The 24,831-nt window shown below is 35.8% G+C and overlaps 1 protein-coding gene across 1 annotated transcript in view; it reads right to left on the bottom strand.

The window, feature by feature from the left end:
- Positions 1 to 105: 105 nt before the first annotated feature.
- LOC138320949 (bone morphogenetic protein receptor type-2-like) overlaps positions 106 to 24,831 on the bottom strand; it is a 66,647-nt gene continuing 41,921 nt past the window's right edge. Inside the window, exons 3-12 of the mRNA XM_069264273.1 lie at positions 16,941 to 17,111; positions 14,322 to 14,369; positions 12,171 to 12,380; positions 11,055 to 11,225; positions 10,234 to 10,794; positions 9,473 to 9,642; positions 9,144 to 9,291; positions 8,765 to 8,901; positions 8,308 to 8,440; positions 106 to 7,851 (exon numbers count right to left, since the gene is read on the bottom strand). Coding sequence (XP_069120374.1) covers positions 6,203 to 7,851; positions 8,308 to 8,440; positions 8,765 to 8,901; positions 9,144 to 9,291; positions 9,473 to 9,642; positions 10,234 to 10,794; positions 11,055 to 11,225; positions 12,171 to 12,380; positions 14,322 to 14,369; positions 16,941 to 17,111 — 3,398 coding nt within the window. The 3' untranslated portion in view covers positions 106 to 6,202. The remainder of the gene's footprint in view (positions 7,852 to 8,307; positions 8,441 to 8,764; positions 8,902 to 9,143; positions 9,292 to 9,472; positions 9,643 to 10,233; positions 10,795 to 11,054; positions 11,226 to 12,170; positions 12,381 to 14,321; positions 14,370 to 16,940; positions 17,112 to 24,831) is intronic.

Raw genomic sequence — 24,831 nt, 5'->3', positions numbered from 1 at the left:
GTGCAGAAATGCTTTAAATAGTTTTCACTTTTGTAGTACAATCTCACTGAAACGCACCATAATCATATACATTTAGTGGTGTCTTCAAACAAACAACAAATCACATTAAGATATACAATTGCAATTTTATTGCAAATACAATAAAGCATAATGGACAGGACTGTAACAGCATGGAGAAAAAAAAAAAGAGTTCTTGTTGAGGGCAATAACTCTGAATCAATGAGATTATAAGAAATGCTTACAACAAAATGGTGCATCATTGAATCAGAAATCTTAAGAAATAAGATCAAATTTGGATTTTTAAATATTTGGAAGCGAGTGTAAATAATATATCCTTCACTGCATGCTTATAAACAACATAATAACATGTTTCTGAAATGAGAGGTCGGAGGTGAAACCTATCCTTACATACAGACACCATACAAAAAGTGAATGTTTTTAATGTTGTGATCCCGTAATTGTTTCAAAGAAATGCAAATCTTCATAAAATAGAACTTTTTTTTGGTAAATATTTTGATTTACTAGTAGGTTCATGAATTTTTAATACTATATGTGTACTTCAATTAGCACACTCAAATTTTAGCACTCTGAGAGAGTATTGATTATTATGGCAATCTAAAATTTTCGCAACCACTACATCTCACTATTCACATGTATACAGAATTCTGCCTCGGATAAATTTTAGCCCTGTACTTCATTAGATTACGAGAGCGAAAGGTGCTAAAATTAAATTACCGCTAAAATGTAATAATGTACAGTAACTCTGGTGTAAAATCACTGAGATTGCAATACTCAAGTTGAGACACCTGTGACAAACTCTAGTACATGTATCTAGAACAGTACAGAGTGTGATCCTGTTTGTAAAAGTAATGGAGTTACATGTTTGTTCAGCATGTTGTAAATCCAGTTACTGTTGGTTCCAAATGTATACAAGTTGCAAGTTTGAATTGTACTCTAATTTACTCTAATTTCCAAATACTTGCTTTAATAAGGAGTAATCTTCATCACTTCCATTTTCACAAAAAACCTACACATAGTTGTCAATTTAGGTATGATAGCAATTACATGTAAATTGTACAGAAACTTTCTTTCTTGTAAAAAACATTTTACTTATAAGTTACAATCAAATTGTAAAATTTAGACATTCACATAAGAAAACTTTTAAACACAACACATTGACTCCGTCAAGGCAATCTTTTCTTTAAAAGATTGAAATAAAAACAATACTTATGTTCAGTTATTGGCAAGTAAGCACTATTCTTAACGTGATAAATAATGATGATTTTCAATCAAATGACTACATAAATAAACATTGAGAGAAGAATTTACAACTAAAGACCTAATTGATATTTAAGACTCTCACCTGAAGGTGATAATTCCTTTGGTAATATTATGGAATGTTTATTCACTTAATAAGCTGACCTTGTTATATTTAGATCAATGAATTCTGTGTCTGGACTATACATAGAAATCTTAATATAGGCTTCAATAGGCTGAAAATGTATAACCAATTTTAATTTCCTAACACTGACTATAATACAAGTTGCTAATTTAATTATTGTAAATGTATTTCAAAATTACTTCTCTCATGAACATTACCTTCTGATAATTGTAATAAAAAAAAAAAATTGAAATAAAAATACACAACACCGACTCCGATATACATCGTCGATGACCCATGTTGATTACACTACATTACACTACACGTATCACTCGAGGGAGAACTCAATCTCATAGCACCGCTTGAATGACGTTACTCTATTGTTAGAAACCAATCAACATAACTCTTTCAAAATGAGAACTCTTCAGCTTTGGAGGGAGAATATTTATGGATATCAAAGTTTATGTACAGCTTCTGTCAAGCGTATGTTACCTCCAATCTCATTGGCTAAAAAATCTGCAGGAAAACCTGTCCGAGCCAATCAGATGGCACTTGACGAAATCGGTGCTCTGAAACTGAGCTGTCCCACGGGTCATAAGTGTAGTGTAGTGTAGTGTAGTGCAATCAACCATGGGTCACCGACGATGTCCGATATACAACAATATCTGAAACCTTTAATTTTCTAACCAATATTTAACTTTGCAAGTTTAATGTCATGTTTTATTAATATGATTCTTTTTTCAATTAAACATCTGATTGATATTATAGGTATTACTTCTGGTTTTAATGATTAGAAAGTGCAAATCTCTCTAATCAATTTCTCCGTTTCATTCTAAAACCGACAAACACAGCACATACCGATGTTAACATATTGTGGGAGTTATCTCCCTTCCACTTAAACTAGCTACATTGTAAGTGTACATCAATCAGCAGTATACAGTCTTTCTTTTTCAAGATACATACTATGTACCTTAAGGCTTGCAATAACACATATAAGCATAATTATATAATAATGAAAAATCGGTTTACAATGAACAAGTCAATGTGACACACATAACATGATATTTAACAAAAGAAAAAGACAAAAGAATTCTGGTTTGGCACTTAAATAATTTGCGTTCATTACTGAGGGGCAACATAATATAGATAATTAAGCCAATAGCTACAACATCCACCCTTCTATATTGTCCATACATTTCATCAAACAGGCTTCAAGCCTATGAGACATTTCAAGATTGCTCACATAAGTAGCAACAATATTAACACAGAATTACATATTAGCTAGCTCTCCTAAAAACAATTACATCAAATGTAAAACATTTAATTCTTCCACAAAATCAGAAAGAAAAAACTGTACTCATGGAATAAAAACATCAAACAGATGATCCTGGAAATGAGGTTTAAACTGTAATGTAGAACTAGATTTCTCTTATCAGGTGTAATGTACTGATACATGTTGACCAGGTAAACACTACTGTCTAAATCAGAAGAATGTGCTAAACAACAAAGCATAATGGGCTGTTTAACATGCCAAATCTGATTGGCTGTCAAAATACTAAAATTACTGTTTGTATAAAACAAAAACTATACACTAACTCCTTCAGGTACTGGTTTGATTTTGTTTCTTAAACACATGCTAATAGTTCATCAACTGCAAAAGAAAACTATACCTGACTTGGAATTGTGACTTTTCTTTACAAAAAAATGTTGACTTTGATTGGTCATTAATTCTCCAACTTTGGAAAGTTTTAATGACCCCATCTGATGTATAATTTATATCTTATAATTAATAGTTTCCATCACAAGTGGATTCATGTAATTTTTGTAAGACTCTTATGAAAAAATGATGTTTGATATATGAATTTTGAATCTTTCATCAATCAGTTGATCTTAAAAGTATTGTACACACAAACAAATATATCAAACACAGACACAATTTCTTTCTCAGCCCACTCAACTCATGACAAGAGAAAATAACTCATCCAACTCAACTCATAACAGAGAGAATAAATCATCCAACTCAACACATAACAGAGAGAATAACTCATCCAACTCAACTCATGACAAGAAAGAATAACTCATCCCACTCAACTCATAACAGAGAGAATAACTCAGCCCACTCAACTCATAACAGAGAGAATAACTCAGCCCACTCAACTCATAACAGAGAGAATAACTCATCCAACTCAACTCATGACAGAGAGAATAACTCATCCAACTCAACTCATGACAAGAGAGAATAACTCATCCCACTCAACTCATAACAGAGAGAATAACTCATCCAACTCAACTCATGACAAGAGAGAATAACTCATCCCACTCAACTCATAACAGAGAGAATACTCATCCAACTCAACTCATGACAAGAGAGAATAACTCATCCCACTCAACTCATAACAGAGAGAATAACTCACCCCACTCAACTCATAACAGAGAGAATAACTCATCCAACTCAACTCATGACAAGAGAGAATAACTCATCCCACTCAACTCATAACAGAGAGAATACTCATCCAACTCAACTCGTGACAAGAGAGAATAACTCATCCCACTCAACTCATAACAGAGAGAATAACTCGGCCCACTCAACTCATAACAGAGAGAATAACTCATCCAACTCAACTCATGACAAGAGAGAATAACTCATCCCACTCAACTCATAACAGAGAGAATACTCATCCCACTCAACTCATAACAGAGAGAATAACTCATCCAACTATACTCAAAACAGAGAGAATACTCATCCAACTCAACTCATGACAAGAGAGAATAACTCATCCCACTCAACTCATAACAGAGAGAATAACTCATCCAACTAAACTCATAACAGAGAGAATAACTCATCCCACTCAACTCATAACAGAGAGAATAACTCATCCAACTTAACTCATAACAGAGAGAATAACTCATCCAACTAAACTCATAACAGAGAGAATAACTCATCCCACTCAACTCATAACAGAGAGAATAACTCATCCAACTAAACTCATAACAGAGAGAATAAGTGGCTTTTTTGTGTACATTTTCAAGCTATATCCAACATCTTATGATTTTACTAAAGAAAAAATTAATAATAAAAAAGCCCATTGTATACCGATAAATGTATAAAAGCTCTCTTAAGAGTATATATTTTTTTCAATATTTTTATTTTGTGAAGGCAAATTTAAAGATAAACACATAGTTTTATTGATGTTTTCTTCATGCTTTTTGAACCCAAGTCATTTGTCATGTAAACATTTTATAGAAATTACCCTTAAGTTATCTGAATAAGAAGTGTTACATAAAGTTACTTAGTTACAATTTCAGGGTTTCTTGATCATCAGTGACAGATATCATCAATGACAATCTACTTAGTATTTGTCAGCTAATTGCAAATTAATCTGCTGACAAAAAAGGCAAGTGCTGCTTAATAATTGTTGTAGCACTACATATTTGACACTTATATAGCTTTGTGGAAATACATCAAAAATGCTATATCTTTTTTAATTACAACAATAAAACTATGATCAATAGAGGAACCGTCAACAAAGATACCTACTCACACAAATTGTAACATCACAATCTTAACATTAACGGTACAATGAGATAATGCACATGTACTATCTCCTTTCAAACATTTAACTCATCACACAGAAAACAACAAACATTCTATAAATCACCATTCAAATAGCACAGAACCATTTATTTCATTAGTCACTGTTTTAATTGCACGATTACATCGAAGTGCCGAGAGCACTTGGTGATATTAAATGAGAGAAAGAAAGAATAAGAAGTAATTTATCTTAAAACAATGGAATGATTGAAATATAGAAAATGGCTTTTCTTTAGTTCTATCATCTACCAACCCCATTTTCTGGTCACTACGTTTATTCAATGCTAAAGAAAAAACATCTACACTTATGACTTGAACTTAACAGGTAATCTTCATTTGACGATGACAACCATTGGATATTCTTTTAAAATTATTTTAATTCATCCATTTGGATATTCTTTAAAAATCATTTTAATTCATCCATCTTCTCACTAACAGATCTTTTTGCTTTTTTATCATGTAATAATAACTGATTCCTTTTTGACGAGTCAGACCTTGCACTGTCATCTTTATCAGGCAATATCAAAATTATAGCAAATTTCCATATATGGATATTATTCGGGCATTGATAAACTGGTCAAAGTAATATTGAAATGAAACATTAAGCCTGTGATTCAATCAAATCACACAGCACAATTGATGTTTCTATGATAAAAAGAAATACATTCCCACCAAACAGTGTGTGGTTGTATAGGAATGAACATACAGATAGTCCAACAACCCCATCATACACAGATACACAGATACCATATTGAGATTACCATAGTTAATACTATAACAAGATCATTAATTACACATAATAACACAATACAGTGTTCAGACACATTTATAGTCATACAAAACACAGCTGCATGATCTGTTGCTGTGACAAAAAACAAATATTTTACAGTAGTACACTTCGCTGACAACCGATGATCTGTTGCAGTGACACAGGATTTGATGATCTGTACCTTTTCTGAAACATTTTTCAGTCACACAGATCTTTAACAGATGTGATCTGTAGCACTGACACTAGTTTGTCTGACACATTTCCCAGTCATACAGATCTTTAACAGATGTGATCTGTGGCACTGACACATTTCCCAGTCATACAGATCTTTAACAGATGTGATCTGTAGCACTGACACTAGTTTGTCTGACACATTTCCCAGTCATATAGATCTTTAACAGATGTGATCTGTAGCACTGACACTAGTTTGTCTGACACATTTCCCAGTCATACAGACCTTTTAACAGTTGTGATCTGCCGCTGTAAAAGAGTTTGCATTTCTGTCCAATAACACAAGCTCCTGTAGACTGGCACTCGACTTACACACTTTGTTTTGTAAGATTTCAGGATGTTCCATGAAATATTTTGTCATCAACCTGTCGTCGTACAGTGAAAAGCGTCCATGTTTTAGAGACAGTGGAGTCTTTATGCGGCGTTTTATCTTGGCTTTTGGTTCGACTGTTGTTAGCCCTTTGGAATTCTCCATTGCAAGGCCAAGATCTGAGCAAGTTTTTGATTCACCCAAGCTTTTTTGAGAGGTGTAGTTATGTCCCTTTAATGAAAGTGAGTCTGGCCTTTTAAATGTTGGAACTCCTTTATCATCGCTTCCTTCTTCCTCCTCCTCTCCAAACCCAGTTTCACTCCATCGCTTTGATTTGTTGGGTTTCTGAGGACTTAGATCAGATGTGCTCTTGGAATATGTTCCTTTCCGAATTTTTACAATGGATTGATGAGCACGTTGAGGGACCATTTCTAACTTTGCAACTCCGATTTCTGCCATTCCAAGTCGACTTTCAGGTTGTGTGCTATTACGAGCTGATTTGCCAGAGTGGGTCTCATCAGAATGCGAGATATTCAAGTTCAAAGGTCGTACGACTGGATTTCCATTTCTCATCTGCACCTCAGTAGGTACAGCTCGGTTGATGTTCACATTAGTATTATCTCTATAGGTCTGACTGGAATTAGAGGAAACAGAAGTAGGTCTATTTACGCTCGGCTTGGAGGCTGAACTTGCACATACACTTGAATTATCAAAATTTCCATTGATGTGTGACATGTGTTCCTTACTGTTCCTTGCACTGTCTCTATCAGTATCCTTTTTGTCGGAACTTCGCGTCACAATTTTTGACAACAAACTGAGCTGTCCTAACTTACTCCCTAACTCCCTAGCACTCATTAACTTGCTAAGCTTACTCTTGTGGGGCTTAGGCTCAGAGTTTCTACTTGTACCCGGCTGGCTGTTATTACCTGGTAAGTTAGCAATCTTTGGTCTTGTTGAGTGATTGTCCCCATGAACTTGATTCTGAACATATGATATTGGGTGTGAGCGATGGTGATTCAACACATCATTCTGCACAAGTGAAGTCTCCAGATTGTCACTGAATCCATCGAACGATGTGTCATCATTCGGTAGATTAGAGGGAGCGTTTTGAGCGGTGTCACTGAGGCGGTTGTCTCCCCCGTAAACAAGTTGATTCCCAGATACAGCTAATTCCTCATCACTTCGCTTATGTGTATTCCTTTCCACTGTGGGGTTTCTGCCTTGGTGTGGACGCAGGGCAGATTTGTTTTTGTCCATTGTTACGTTCATTAACTTTTGTGGGGGCAGTGACACTTCATCCTCCGACGGTGACAATATGGTGTCTGTCGTCGATGATGACATACCCCAATCCTGACGCCATGACTCTGGGCGCTGACTTAAGTAGCTATTGGGTGGTGATGACACTAGTAGGTGAGCAGTGCTACTATCAGACTGGGTGTTAGCAATTTGTTCACCTGATGTAACATGTCCGTTAGCCACATGGTGGTGTCTGTCGACCGCTTGTTCACTGGTGTCGTTGGAAATAGGCTCAAACAAATTACTGGTGGTGGTGATGGTAGGTGTCATACCTAAGGGAGATAATGGGGAAGTCATCATAAAAATAATCATGAAATAAAATGATTTTTACATGGGCAGACTATCAAACATTATCATGATAATATATGTCACATTGATTACCAAATATTTTCAAGTCAGATACCAGTACATTTTGTTTAATGATAAAATGATAAATGTTTGAAAGATATGGATTGTTAAAACAATTTGAGGCACTGTGTTACTATACATAAACTTTTGTTGTTTTCTGGTTGCTGCAAGACAATGAATATAAAAACAACAGATTTTGTTTTATATACTATTGGCACTGTTATTTCATTGGTTAACCTTAAATATTTCTACCCATGAAATGATACAAAACTCAAAACTATTCAAGTAAGTACACACAAATATTTCATGCTATACAGTATCTCTATTACAGCTGGAATCCTATTTAATGTTTATACTTGGTATTATGCCATCAGATTTACCTTTGTGTTTTGAGTCCTGGGACCACAGCGTCATTAAGTCAGATACACGTTCCTCCACACACATGGCTGTCAGTCTGGCCTCTGCATCGTGGTCCCAACAGTCCTCAATTGTCTCCTTTAATGCTCGGATAGCCTACAGTCAAATTAAAAATACTTCAGTCCAAATTGGGATAACTATGGGAGATAAATTGTTGTTTTTGGAATTTTGGAAATTCAGAGATAAGAGAGATTATTATTAGAACAAAAGTTGGGTGGTCAAAGATCAAAATGTAGGTCACATTGACCTAATTTTGGTATGAGACACTGCAATCTCATTTCTGACATAATAATCTTCAATGTAATGATGTTAGGTGTGGGAGAAAATGATTGAAGATGCTATGATAAAAGTTCTAAACTCTTCTATCTTTTAAGATTGATAGAAATATTTGGACAAGACAGAGCTCAAATTCATTCCTACCTGATTATAATCTTTCCACACTTCAGGAAACTTTGGTCGAACTTTGTTACGTGAAACAAGAATCTGCATCTCTTCAAACGATGGATGGTTTCCAGCCTCTTTCTGAAATGGTAGCATGTATTCTGGAGTAGGGACACCTACAAAAGAAAACAAAAAAAAACCAAGATAAGTCAGATCTATTGCTAAATTTTGATGTGTACTGAAAATGAACAAATGTATATTATGCCAAAATTTCATGCTTACATTCTGTTATTCTGCTTTTATTGCTCAGATGAACTTGGTACCAAGTCCTGAGTTAATATATCATTTTAGACTCTGATTTATTCCTGAACATGACATAAGGAAAGAGATCCTTTTTTTGTCTAATTTCTGAACCTACCTTGGAACAAGTCTGAGCAGCGAGAAGAGATCTCCCACATGACCAGGCCAAACGCGTACATATCAATCTGTTTGAGTGAAGACTCAGACTCACGAAGATTAGCAGCACCATCCAGAAGTTCTGGTGCCATATACCGTAACGTTCCAACCTTCAACAAACAGTTTCAATTAAAAGGATGTTTTGTGTAACTTCATTTAAAACCTGAAAAATTGAACATGCCAGAAACACAAAAAATATTCTATTTAAGATTTTATACAAACTATCAAATAAAAATATCTTTGTTGATTCTTTGAACTGCCAATTTCTTATTTTTATCTTTCTTTACTTACATCTTGTAGTGATGAGTGCTCGGCATTTTCGTAGTGACCATTGCGTATAATTTTAGACCCAATCATGGTAATACCAAAGCCAAAGTCAGCGATGACACAGGAGAGGTCATAGTTCACCAGGATATTTCTGGTGTTGATGTCTCTGTGGGCTATAGAAGGCTTGAACAAATCTACAAACAAAAATATACATTATGAAATCAACTTCTTTCAACATTCAAACTTGGTGGTTTAAAAGCCTACAATTAGAGTAAGTAATTAGTTAGGTAAGGCTGTAATTGTGATTACACATGCTGATAAACACTCAGACATGATTTCAAAGGTTTCGGCTCCTAGTTGAAAGGAACCAGGGGTAGAGGCATTGTTGAATAGATATGTGCATCTTAACTTAGTGTTTTGTGCATGGGTATTACATGTAAAATGAGTAGATTCAATCAGTTCCATTGTACAATTTTAAGACCATTCATTATTGCCGCAACATTGAGAACATCTGATTGATCTTTATTACTTTCTATCACACAGCTGAAGAGACTAACCTCCCTTTACATTGAGGACAGCTGATTAAGAGACTTACCTCCCTTTACGTCGAGAACAGCTGATTAAGAGACTTATCTTCCTTTACATCATGATCAGCTGTTTAAGAGACTTACCTCCCTTTACTTTGAGGACAGCTGTTTAAGAGACTTACCTCTCTTTACATTGAGGACAGCTGTTTAAGAGACTTACCTCCCTTTACTTTGAGGACAGCTGTTTAAGAGACTTACCTCCCTTTCTGATGTCTGAGTGTAGATGAGTCAGTCCTTTAGCAATGGTAAGACACATCTTACAGAAGGTTGGCCAATCCACGGTGTTAGTTTTAAGGTATCCATGTAGTGCCCCTAGTGGAATGTGTGCTAGTACCAACAGGTACTGTGTCGTCCCGTCTAAAATCTGCTCATCTCCTCCGTAAAATTTCAATAGATTCTCATGCTCAAAAAATGGTAGTGTATAAATAGATTTCTCACTCAAGTATATCTGTTTGTGATTTGAGGAATAAATTTTCACAGCCACAGGAGTTTCTCCCATGAAACCACTCCACACATCACCATAGCGACCATGACAAATCTGGTTGCAGAGTTTGAGGATGGATAGGTCAAGGCCAGACGAAGGCTGAGCCTCGACCTCATTCAGTAAATCACTGGGAGGCTTACGAGTACCTGGGAAAAGCTTGTAAAGTAGGAAAACACCAATTGTGATGAGTGCTACCGAGCACACAGAAACCATGGATATGATGATTGTTTTCTGCTTGTAGAGTTGGTAAGTCTCAGAGTCTAGTAAATGGGTCGCTACAAAAAAAGACAAGAAATTACCAGAATTAATAATACAGAAAAGTCTGTAAGGTATATATGACACTGTCTCCATATAAAATCTAGGTGTGGTGCGACAGTACATGAGGCAGGTTAGACATGGTGAACACTTAATTTGATGGAGGGGGCATAAAAACATAATAGTACATGAAGATACTATTTACAATTATATTTGTCCAGAATAAAAAAAGCACCATTTAGGCAAACAGGATAAAACAACATCAGAAAATAGAACTTACCAGGTAACATGGGGTCCTGTGTGGTGTGTAAGTTTGGATCATAAATATCTGTAAAATTGGTGTTACACATGTTGCCACGGCAACAACAAAACTTGTAATCTTTCTTTTCAAGTATTTTCATTGGATGATTTGAGAAGCATTCTTCTGTTTCACATGACATCCGCCAGCAACCTACAGGAAAGCGAGAGTAAAACAATCAATTACATATGTATTTAGTTTATTACATACATATGTTTAGTTAGAGATTAGTCTTACTTGAAATATGAAAAACAGCTTTGCAAAATAAGCTATATCGTATTTAACCGCAAATAAGACCCCCCACCCAGAGAGGAAATAAAGGTCAAAAGTGGTGGGGGTCTTATGTGCATCAATGACGAATATCTTTCCCGATTCATGTCAAAAATGACAAGCAGTACGAACACTATAACGTCTTGACCATGCAGGTTTGAAGTGAAACCAGTGTCTACATGGAAACATATATCGGTGTATTTGGTCAAAAATATCATTCAATTATATATAAGCACTGTCCACAATTCCTAATTCTTAAATAATAAAAAAATATCACCTGTGAATTAACTTGAATAAATGACAGAAATAACAAACACAAACAGTTGTTTACTACGTGACTTTTCTTTGCCGATAAAACAAATAAAAAACATTTCCGGAACACAATCATTTCGGTGACATTTTTAATTACCCCATTTCTCAAATCCCCCATCCAATGAAAAAATAGGTGGGGGTCTTATTTTCAGACATCCCTAAGTCTGGAAATTTGTCAAAAATAGGTGGGGGGTCTTATTTGCGGGAGGGGTCTTATTTGCGTCGAAATACGGTAGCTAAGTCTATCTCAACACTGATGTGCAATTACTTAATTCTGTTTCTGTGCTAGGATGTTATATCCTATTATTTCAAAGACTATTGACAACTTGTGATAGATTATTTTTGATGATCAATATTATCGTATGTATCTATCCGCCTGAGAAAATTTAATTTTTTTCTACATCTTGTGTACAAATTCTACTGTCTGACTGCCAACAATTTTTTGACAACACCAGTTTCAGTAGGTGGTAACAAACTATTTCTGACGATAAATTGTTGTCCATCAACACATCTTACCCTGTCTATTAATGGTTGCCTCTGTGTCATTGGTAGCAGCGAACCACAGTGTATAACAGGAATCTATCTTGGAGCAGCGCACAGTCTTATGGTCCGGTAGGACTAACTCATCTGTGAATATATTGGACGCCATATCTGTGAGGGAGCCATTTTTCAACACTGTCCTGTCGCCATCATAATAGGCACAGTAGGTGTATTCCTCGGGGTCTACTGTAAAAGTAACATCACACAATATCACAGACAGTGACAGTAAATCCAACCTATCCATTAATAAATCTTTCTAATAACACAATGTATTTTCACCTTTAGCACATTTTTATAATGTTCATATATATCTTGACTCTGGGTGTATGAAATAGAGGTCATTCGAACAACTTTAACCTATTGGTGTGATCTTGACTGCATTTGAATATCAAGATCACAAGTGATAAAACATTACAGATCTTCATTCCAGCATGCTACAGACCAAATACAGTCAACCCTGTCTTAACAACCACCTCTGTACAATGACCACCTGCTTATTAAGACCATCCTTGGAGAGTCCTCAATTATCAATTTCAACACAATTTTGCCTGTGTATATATATATAGACCACTTGGCTATAAGGACCATTTTGTCTTGGTCTCCTGGGTGGTCCCTACAGACAGGGTTGACTGTACAGTGACACCAGACATCTAATTGGCCTTTTTGAAGATCTATTATCCAAAAGATTTACAACATTAAGCCCCAATAACCTTGATAGAAGGTAAAGTATATTTTTTAATAATAATGCTGACCCTTTTCCATGTTTTGTTCACAATATGTATACAATGTTTGATTTTTGTTTTTGTTATATAACATGTTGTCACCATTAAAAGGTTACCAGTATTTTCTAGCACCTAGTAGCACTTCAGTCCATTATACCACAAACCAAATATCATGACATTTGCCTACATGGTATTTGGAATTTAACAAGAGACCCATTAGACCTGTATCACTCACCTGTTTCAGGCTAAGAACACAAGCTACCAGCTTGACGGCTTTAGAATTGAACTTAATCTATTTATTTCTACAGATGGATTTAAAAGAATTTGCTATATTTTCCCTATAGGGCCCGCCCCTCTAGACCCTGGGGGAACAGCCCTAACGTTTATACAAAATTGGTTCCACTTCACCCAAGGAAGCTTCAGACCAAATAAGAACTGAATCCCTTCATTCCCACAGAAGAAGAAGGATTTTAAAGAATTTGCTACATTTCCTGTATTGGGCCCACCCCTCAGGCCCCTGGGGGGCCAGGGTCACCATTTATACAAGATTGGTTTCTCTTCACCAAAGGAAGCTTCAGACCAAATTTGGTGAAAATCTATTTAGCCGTTTATGACTTGTAGGGATTTTTTGTGAAAAGTTGACAGCCGACAGACTTCAGGCCAGGTGAGCTAAAAATTGAGACTGTTTATAACTCAACACAATATATCTTACTGGTGAGCCTTATTAACCTGTAGGACTATTCTGGTGACTAATTATAGTACTCATTATCATCTATTAACCTCCTCCCTTTGGAACACGTGATGACAAATTGTTTTGTTAATTATTTGTCCCAGCTATATATTGATCAGGAAGTTGAGCTGTATAGCTTACTCATTAATATATGCACTGTAGAGGATTGCACTTTGGACTGAAATAGATTCTCTACACTTAAGCCAAGAGGGATGTGTCACATTCTACCTACCATACCAAATTTCATCAAATACACTAGTAAAATTATCAAAAACTAATAAGAAAATGTTATAATTATACATATTGTATTCCTCAAATGTTTCTTTTTATATCCAAGAAAGTTCAATACTTCTCCCATCAAACGGGGCTGCAGTTGCCAAGTGCTTGAAATATCCTGACATGCTACAAACCCTCTACCTCTGGGTTGGAAGTTTGTATCAGTTGCCAGTTATTGACCTGACCGCTGGTTGATGTTTTCCCATTTTCTACAGGTACTCTGGCTTTTTTCCACCTCCTCTATATATGATGTTCTTAAACGACTCTGACTGTTTATATCATGTTAAACCAATCAATTCTTTCTCAAGCCAGACCCGTAGATAGACTAAATTCAAGCCATAATTACTGTACCTGATATAAGACTAGTAAACATATAAACTGTAGCTGAGATTGACTTACCTGGTGACACTGTCTTTTCTTTAATAGTTGGCTTCTGTGCCTGATCACCTGTAAAAGAAACAAAATAATCATTTAATCTACATGGTTTTTTCCTACACGAAATCATCATATTTTTGTCCTCAACCCTCCTATCTGGTTTCTATTAATAGAGCTTGTAGATCAAGGAAGATTACAGGAAATAGATACAGGAAGAGTAATTAACTGTTCAACATAATCCTAGAAAAGCTTTGTTGTTTGATTTAGGTCAAATGCCAAAAAGTAGGTTATGTGACCTACTTTGGGCACATGACCCAAGCAACTCCTGGAGTATCAAGAAATAATACACACAGTACCTGTGTTACAGGATAGATATAAATTGTGATGGGGATAATTGTTCCAGAGGTTTACTGATGCCTGAAAATTTGTGATCTTCATATAGGTCAGAAAACATTTCCTCACTGTACTTTATATTAAACAGTGAAGGTAAAACGAACAAGAGGCCCAAAGGGCTTCAACGGTCATCTGACTACCTTGGCAATAGTAAAATTAATTACATGTATATATGGTGTCACTTTGTAAGGACCTTGTCAGGATCATTTTCAATTTCTTTCAACAAATTTTATTTCAAACAAGAGGCCCAAGGGCCTTAACATATAGAAAATTAATTAGATATAGTGTCGTGGTGGCCATCTTCGATTTAGGATCAACCAGAGATGTAACAATACTTTGTCGGGACCATGTCAGGATCATTTCATGCAAGTTTCAGCCAAATCGCACTGGTAGAACTTGAGAAGAAGTTCAAAATGTGTTTTCAAGATGGCGGCTGTGGCGGCTATCTTGGATTTCGGATCGACCCGAAAAATAACAACACTTTGTCGGGACCATGTCAGGATCATTTCATGCAAGTTTCAGCCAAATCGCACCAGTAGAACTTGAGAAGAAGTTCAAAATGTGTTTTCAAGATGGCGGCTGTGGCGGCCATCTTGGATTTCGGATCAACCCGAAAAATAACAACACTTTGTCTGGACCATGTCAGGATCATTTCATGCAAGTTTCAGTCAAATCACACCAGTTGAACTTGAGAAGAAGTTCAAAATGTGTTTTCAAGATGGCGGCTGTGGCGGCCATCTTGGATTTCAGATCAACCCGAAAAATAACAACACTTTGTCGGGACCATGTCAGTATCATTTCATGCAAGTTTCAGCCAAATCGCACTAGTAGAACTTGAGAAGAAGTTCAAAATGTGTTTTCAAGATGGCGGCTGTGGCGGCCATATTGGATTTCGGATCGACCCAAAAAATAACAATACTTTGTCGGGACCATGTCAGGATCATTTCATGCAAGTTTCAGCCAAATCGCACAAGTAGAACTTGAGAAGAAGTTCAAAATGTGAAGAGTTAAGGCATGGCGGATGGTGGATGGCGCACGGCACACGGCGGACGAAACGTGACGACTATAGGTCATCCTAACCCTTCGGGTCAGATGACCTAAAAACAAGAGGCCCATGGGCCTTAACAGTCACCTGAGTTTGGATAGAGAATGAAACAAAGACATATTTATAACCAATATATATTGGCCCATCAGGCCCTTGAAGTCAGTCAGTAATTTTATAAATTTGACGTTTTAATCTATGAAAATTATTTTGTTCCATCTAATCTGTGCATTCAAAAGATTTTTGAAATTTTAGCCATTTTGACCCTTTTCTGCCCCGCCCCTCTGGTCCCTAAAGGTCAGCTAGGACCAATATTGATAAGATGTTAAAATGCTATCTAAGGCTAATAATTCTAACCCAGTTTGACTAATTTCCTATGAAAACTAAGCAAATAAAGTTCATAAATGTGTTTTTTCCAATACAAACTATAGTAAACTTGATCCCCTTCCCAGGGAGAAACTAGAGACCCCGACCCCAGGGTCATATAATTCACAATTTTTGAAGAGGACCTAAAGACCTTTCCATCTGTGATGAGTATTTGATTCTACCAGTTCCAGAATTTCAGAAGAAGATTTTTGAAGTTTAGCTACAGTACCTGAACCGTTTAACGTTCCCAGCCTAATACAAATGCCATGCAAAAAATTTGTCCGTTAGCTAATGCTAATGATTGCTAATGCTAATGATTAACGATCAACGATTCACGCAATACAGGCTAACGATTAACAATTAACGCAAAAAGATCGGCTAGGATAAACCGGTAATACCATTGTTATAATCACGGACACGGCTTGATCGTAAATAAATTACGGATCCTGACGTTCTGAAATACAAACGAAGGTATAAGAAAAACGGGAGTATGTTCAGGATTAAAGTTTCTGTATATCATATAAACATTTGCCTATGAAAACTTCATGGACATGATGAAGTCAAAGACGACTGTACTCAATGCGAAGTTTTAACTTTACATGTACAAAATGTACGTCGATTTTACCCCTTTTGGCCCCTTCCACAGCCCCTTGGGAGGTGGGGGTCATATAATTCACAATTTTGATTGGCCTTATGCCTTAGAAGATTTGTGCAAAATTTCAATGAAATTGTTTTAGTGGTTTTCGAGAAGAAGTCGCAAATGTAAAAAGTTTATCGTCGCACGACAGACAAAAGGTGATTTGAATAGGTCACCATGAGACTTAATATCAAAATATTCTTACTTAGCATTTGATTTTCACGTTTCCCAACTTCAAACTGAGCTTTGGTGAAATAATTGTTGCAGGTGTGTCCATGGCAACAACAGATCTTGAAATCGGCAATAGTTTTAATCTCACTGGCACAATACTGATAGTCAATGCAAGTATGGGACATCTTCTCTCCACTGATACAGCCTGTAAATTAATGATAGAACATTTACTGGTAGTCAAGACAAGTATGGGACATCTTCTCTCCACTGATACAGCCTGTAAATTAATGATAGAACATTTACTGGTAGTCAAGACAAGTATGGGACATCTTCTCTCCACTGATACAGCCTGTAAATTAATGATAGAACATTTACTGGTAGTCAAGACAAGTATGGGACATCTTCTCTCCACTGATACAGCCTGTAAATTAATGATAGAACATTTACTGGTAGTCAAGACAAGTATGGGACATCTTCTCTCCAATGATACAGCCTGTAAATTAATGATAGAACATTTACTGGTAGTCATTGGACAAGTATGGGACATCTTCTCTCCACTGATACAGCCTGTAAATTAATGATAGAACATTTACTGGTAGTCAAGACAAGTATGGGACATCTTCTCTCCACTGATACAGCCTGTAAATTAATGATAGAACATTTACTGGTAGTCAAGGCAAGTATTGGACGTCTCTCCTCTGATACAGACTGTAAATTAATGATAGGAAATAGGCCAATTATCTATTTACCCACTATGTATTACAGCTTGTAAATAATGTTTGCATAAATGGTGGCCATCTTGAGTCTAATTAAAATCAAATCTTAATTTCAATTACACAAGCACCTTGATATCTTTATGTAACACAATTTTATCAACAACAATGTCACTAATATCTTCCTGACATAAGTTGACTTTGACACCTATTGAAGTTAAATGACATTAAAAGTAATTTTGTTAGGGTGTTTATTGACAGTTAAAGCCTCACTATCCGTATCTGTCTAATTTTTTTCATGATTTAGAAGAATGGTGAAAATCAAATCCTGTTATAAATCATGCAGAGATAGGACTAAATCGAAGACAAGATGAGTGATAATGATTCGGAAACTTTTGATAAATATCAAATAAATATTGAACATCGCTAGGTGGGTCCTACTAAGCCAAACAAGCCGAAGTAAGCTGACATTGTAATGTCGTTGCTGAGAACGTCATGTGACTACCGTAACTACGTAACGTCTATCCGTACTCTTCCAAGAACGGGTTATGAACTTTCCGACTTTTGTTCGGCAATAATCGTAACTTCTATGGCGACCAGTTAAAATGAAGGCATGTTTACAAGTATCGACTTTCAACAACTGCTGTACCAAAGTTATTAAGAAATTATTTTAAATATTCTTAGATATAACTTAATTTCAACTACAACTACAAATACTAACAATATCGGGGTAGAATCTAACTTGACTTTTTGTTGATAGTTACAGATAGTGTGGCTTTAAACTAAGGACCACTTCTTAGTAAAACATCATATAACATTCTTGAAATATATGAAAAAAAGTCAATACAACTTTTACTATGTGTCAATTGGTCAAAACTTTGAAACTAACCACAAAAAAGTGGTCAATATTTGCAAAGTTGATGAACATTAATCGGACATCGTATGAAAGATTAAAAATGTACCATGTAATAATGAAAGCTAAATATGGAGAACAGAAGAGAAAATAAAATTAACAGAAAAGTTTGGTTTAGTATCAGTTCCGCTGTCTTTATACAGAGGAAATACTGATCTTTTGTTGTACAATGCTGGCTCAGTTCAGTCAGCAGACAGGGTAGGAATTTATTTCAGACATTAATGTCAGCATATTATGGTTATGAATCTTACAGTGAGGAAATAGAAATCTGACCATGTCTGTTACCATGGTTACATACGAGACTTGGTTGACAATATTTGTGATATTTGTGATCTTTATATAAGGCCTGTTACACCTCTAGCTATATCCCTGAAGCTATAGAAATCCTGTCAATCTTTACCAAATGTCTCAGTTTCTGATGACACAGCCAAATACATAACACGCATTGAAATCTAACACAGTCAACAGCCTTTCCCAGAAAGCCTCCACAGTTTTGAAACATTTAATGTCACCGTTTTTACTGTCACTTCTGACATTTCTGCCTATTCAATATTATATGCATTAAATAGAAGTATGTATCCACAGGGATTTATACAGAATTCAAAGTCAAGCCTATAGTCAAAACATCAGTACAAAAGACGGATTTATAGGAGATTATTTTTCGGTATTTACCATTGTATCATTTCAGCAGGTCTTTATTTTGATCGTTACCTACAAGGTTCCTTTTTATTTGTTTATGTGTCATGGTAATATCACCACTGCACTAATGTTATATTATCTTTGTAAAATACAAAGGTAAATAAAGTTGCATATATCTGTTGTATCCTATAGATCTACTTTAATGTAATACACTAATTCACAATAGCTTATTCCATGTGCAAATGAAAAGTTATACCTAGGTAATTGCCATATATTACAGCGAGTGATGATTCCAGCTGCTGTACGGTAGCAACAAGTACATTCCTGTTACCATGTGAATGCTTGTCACATGTTACTCCAATGCTCAAAGGAGCCGATGTGTAAGGAAAAACCTTGATGCAATTCCTCACATTTACAGGTGCTATTAGAATTGTAATTATAGGCCATATTTATTTTATTTCCCGAGGTCTAAAAAAAATCAATAATTGAAATATTATCAAAGGCCATACATTTGCTGTAATTCCCTAGGTCCAAAGATAGAGTTGCTGTATCTTCCATGGATGAAGTAAAATTAGAATTGAAGGAAGTGCATTTTTATTGCCCATATATATAAACTTGCTGAATCCACACATTTCTTTGTACCTAAAATTTGCTGTACACATGTATATAATAGATTTACCAGGTCTACCTGGCATCAGTTTATAAGATGTTTCTGAGTGTCTTGACCACCTTCATTTTCTAATCACTGAATATTTTTTGTTAGTTTAAGAAATCAAAATTGATGTGTGATATATTTTTTAAAACTAGCTAGAACATACATTTGCTGCCTGTCTTGTATTACCAAAGGTTATGTCTCTACTGTAGGACAGCCATGCAAAAATGAGAAAGAATGAAGAAAATTTATAAATTGTATACATGCTATTTAATCTATGCGTGAAACAGACTGAAGAGTTCACCGACTTTTTAATCATATGGCAGTGTAAGCAACAAAATGTCTAAGCTGTGAAAACATCATTACACTTACGTCTGTCAAGTGCATATTGTTTTAGACAAGGAGACTTCCTCACACATGTGGATAGGCAGTCTGTACTGAATTATGGATATTGTTCTGGACATTTTGATAGTCAACATAATTATGAACATATTATCGTTTCAATTTTTGTTTACAAAGTTGTTTGAAAGGTCACATCTGTTAGTACAACAAGAGGCCCAGAGGGCCTGTATCGCTCACCTATTTTGTAATGCCATTTTAGTAATGATCTGAATGCAGGTTCATTGTTTCTTTTCTGAAGGAATTACATCAGATTCCCCTATATGGCCCACTCCTCCTGCCCCCAGGGGGTCAGAGTCAAAATTAATACAAGTTCTGTTTTTCTTACCCAAAGGATGTTTGTGGTCAAATTTGGTCACAATCCATGCAGAACTCTAGGACAAGTAGCGATTTATAGGATTTACCTCTATTTCCCCTATTGGGCCCCGCCTGTCCTGCCCCCAAGGGGTCAGAGCCAAAATTTAAACACGTTCTGTTCCCCTTCCCCTAAGGATGTTTGTTGCGAAATTTGGGCCCAGCCCTCCTTCCCCTTTGGGGTTAAGAGCCAAAATTTATACAAGTTCTGTTCCCCTTCCCCAGAGGATGTTTGTGGCCAAATTTGGTTACAATGCATGCAGAACTCTAGGAAAAGTAGCGACTCATAGGATTTACCTCTAATTCCCCTATTGGGCCTCCAGGCCCCTCCTGCCCCTTGGGGTCAGAGCTAAAATTTATACAAGTTCTGTTCCCCTTCCCCCAAGGATGTTTGCTGCCAAATTTGGTTACAATCCATGCAGAACTCTAGGACAAGTAGCGATTTATAGGATTTACCTCTATTTCTCCTATCGGGCCCCGTCCCTCCTGCCCCCAGGAGGTCAGAGCCAAAATTTATTCAAGTTCTGTTCCCCTTCAACCAAGGATATTTGTGGCCAAATTTGGTTAAAATCCATGCTAAACTCTATGACTAGTAGTGATTTAAAGGAAATGTTGAGGGATAGACGAACACCGGGCCATGACATAAGCTCACCAGCCCTTCGGGCCAGGTGAGCTAAAAATTGATATATAAATATTGCATAGGATTTTCTTCATCAACATGTTTAAGTTGACAAAAGTGTATTATTATATGACTGTGAGTTTTGCGGTTTTCTGATTGGTCTAGACCGCTCGGACAGGTCTTGACAAAATGCAAAGTCAACCTGAGACCGATGAACACCTGTTCAGAGGTTGACATTGCAAATCCTGTAACCTGGCTATAAATAGACACAGGGAATTCCTGGTCTTTTCTACATTTCTACAATCAAAATAGAGCATTGCTGATCATCGGGCAATAACCAAATCAAACATGGCAGACAACAGTGTAGTAGGATTAGGAAAGGTATTTTACACATGTCAAATGTAGCTGTATATTCGAAGATTATATATTATGAAAAAGCATAATAGAAGTATTAAAAGTACCTACATTGTACTGAGGATACGTGGATGAAGATTTTCTTGACTTTTTGTCAAATTAGTCATTGCGCTGCCCTTGCTTCAAAATTGTTTTAAATAGCAAAACTTGTATCATTTCATATAACAAAACAATTATTGACTTTTTGTAGGTTAATAGAGGAATTGTTAAACCTTTGAAAGGTGATATTTCCCTTGGCCTGCGGCCTCAGGGAATATCATCTTTCTCAGGTTTAACAATTCCTCGTATTAACCTACAAAAAGTCAATATTTGTATAATCACACATGAAATGTAAACTCTTATTCAGCGATAAATTCCTAAATTGGGTGATAAATGACACAGAATTGTAGCAAAAAAACAACAGAAAACACTACCAGAAACTTGTCCTTATCATATGTAATTTGTTCAGTGAACTATAATATTGCTGAAAACCAAGAGACAAATTGATGTGATAAGCATGTTGTTTAATCACTTGAACTCATGAAAAGTATAAATATTATTTACTAGAAATATTAGATATGACAATGAAGAATGTATGTTTTGGATCGGTGACTGGAAACAAATCAACAATCCACCAGAAATGATCTGTGTAAACGGTTTTCCCTGATTTTTGTCATTCTTTCTGAAGAATGTTGACAGCTGACAGGAGATGTGTATGGGAATGGACAGAGATGGTATTGAGTTGAGAGCTTGTACTTGGCCCCAGGAGGCAAGGAGTGTAAGGGAGGGGACCTCCTTATGTAAACATCACTACACAGGACGGCCTGTATCTCAACAAGTCTGTCATACAGTGTGCAGCACAAGTTTGGAAATGTGTCTAACTGATAAGCTGTGGTGTGATAATATAAATTTGCTAGATCTGAAATTAATTGCCATGATGTGCTGTACTTGGGATGTTTCCTCCACAGTGGTGTATACAAAACTAGCCAATGTTGAATAGGCCTTTTATCTTCTGTTTCAAACTTTTTTTAGCGATTCTGTGAAAATGTGTTTCTATCTACCAGCAGTGTAAACATGCATTATAGCCCTAACTGCTGTATTCTGTCAGACACACAAAGCTATATCACTACTTCACTATTACCGCTGAGGGAGAATGGCTTACAATTCACTTTATTGCATTTTCCATCCAAAAGAACTATACCCAAACATACAAATGAACATGTATAATGTACAAATCAAGCTTAAACACTTGGCAAGCTTGCCTCAGTCCAAGCCTTTTTAATTCTAATGAAGATTACGAAATCTTGTGAAAGTAGCAATCATTTTTAGTGACTATCTTAACATCCTTTATGGTCATGCCTGGGTTTAAAGAGTTGGTGGAAAGCCAGAGTACCTGGAGAAAAACCACCGACCAGTAACTGGCAGCTACCCAAACTGGGTTTCAAACTCCTTCAAGAGTATTAAATGTATTTCATATGCATGTTAAGAAGACCAGCCAAGTAGTGCACACTGACTGAGGTGTTGATGAATTAACAAACTTTATATGTCAACCATGCTTATTCAATAAGAATTAAGAAATCTGAAAATTATCAAAACTGTATTGCTTATCTCTTGAATCAATGTCCGATATTTATGAAAGAAAACCATGCTTGTGATGTAATATATTTATCAACTACACCCCACACATATTCCCTTCCCCAGTTATATAAATAAAACAAAACTGAATATTAAAACAGTGTAATGACAAATGTGCATGGAATCCTTCATGTGAGAAAAAAAACCACAATTTTAGCAAAGGCAACCTAACAAACTATCTGTAAAACCTCACTAAGGCATTCCAACAAATTAAACAAACTATGCCAATTGACCTTTATATCACTAACTACTGATTAATTGTTTCCTAATGAGGTATTTATAGAGACTTGTTCTTGATGATTAGAAATTACAGTTCCTTCAATCTGGTAATCTGTAGTGATAAAACACCAAGCTATGAAAGGGGGAAAGTTTGGAAGTCCCCGACCGTCCTTTCTGTAAATTAAGACAGTAAGCTCTTTCATAACACAACAGCTGGAAGAGTTTCCCTATCACTTTTACAATCTTAAACAATATTGAACAAATATATACATAAAATTTCATTTCACACAACCTTTGACGCAATAGATTTTTTAAGGTTTCAAATAACTGCAGCCTGTTGTGGTATTTTTTTATGAATATAGATGTACTAAAACATAGATGTTTCAAAGCTATCAATGCTTCATTTGACACAAACATAATACATGTTTATTACAGAATGCATTATTTTGAACATAAAAGTTAGAAAACCACTGATATGACTACTTCTTCAGGAGGTAGGATGTCACTATCAACCATGCCTTCATCTTCAGTCAAACCTGCCTTAGTGACCACCTCTGCATAAAGACCATCTGCTTATATTAAGACCACTTGTTCCTTGGGTGGTGTTTATAGACAGGTTTGACTGTAAGTTATTGTTAATTCATCATACCATTGTTCCATACTGGTTTTGTTTGACGATGACTTATGTAGGCTTTGCCTGGTGCTAAATCCTTTTGCATATGCAACAAGATTTGATGAAATGAAATATCTGAATCCTTAAATTATGTATAAATAGGTTACCATAATTTCCAGAGTATAAGCCGCGTCTTTTTCCCCTGAAAATTGGGAGTGCGGCTTATTCACCAGTGCAGCTTATCTGTGGACGAAAACCAAATATCATAACCCTTTTAATTTTGCATATGAAAAAAAAAATTTAAAAAAACTTATCCATCAGACACTTTAACTATCTCCCTGTGGACTCAGGAACTATTAACTGAATGTTGCAAATGACCCTGTTCATGGACACCACTTAACAGTATAATGAGAGAAAAGCAATAAAACTTGCCATTAGGTAATTACAGTAAAAATTTCACCTTTTTAATCAGACACAGCTATGTAAATGGCTGTGTTATTCCCCAATAGAATCAAATAATTGGCCTGAACTTCCCATGTTGTGTATATCTTGCATAGCTTGCAGGGAAAATACTGTTTTTATTTCATTGATCGGCATTAACATGCAATTCCATAGCTGCATGGTGGTTCTTCTGTTACAGGAATTTTGATGGAACCATTCCACAGAAACATTGGGTCACCCTTCTCATTCACGTATCATTTTCTAATTCATTCTTTTTTCTCTCTTTTTCTTTTAATCCATTTTTTTTTTTTTTTTTTTTTTAATTTGCAAGCTAA

Source organism: Argopecten irradians, chromosome 4 (assembly GCF_041381155.1).
Source record: "Argopecten irradians isolate NY chromosome 4, Ai_NY, whole genome shotgun sequence".
Taxonomy (NCBI): domain Eukaryota; kingdom Metazoa; phylum Mollusca; class Bivalvia; order Pectinida; family Pectinidae; genus Argopecten; species Argopecten irradians.
Note: the sequence above shows the minus strand (reverse complement) of the source record. Positions and strands in the feature narration are given on the sequence as shown.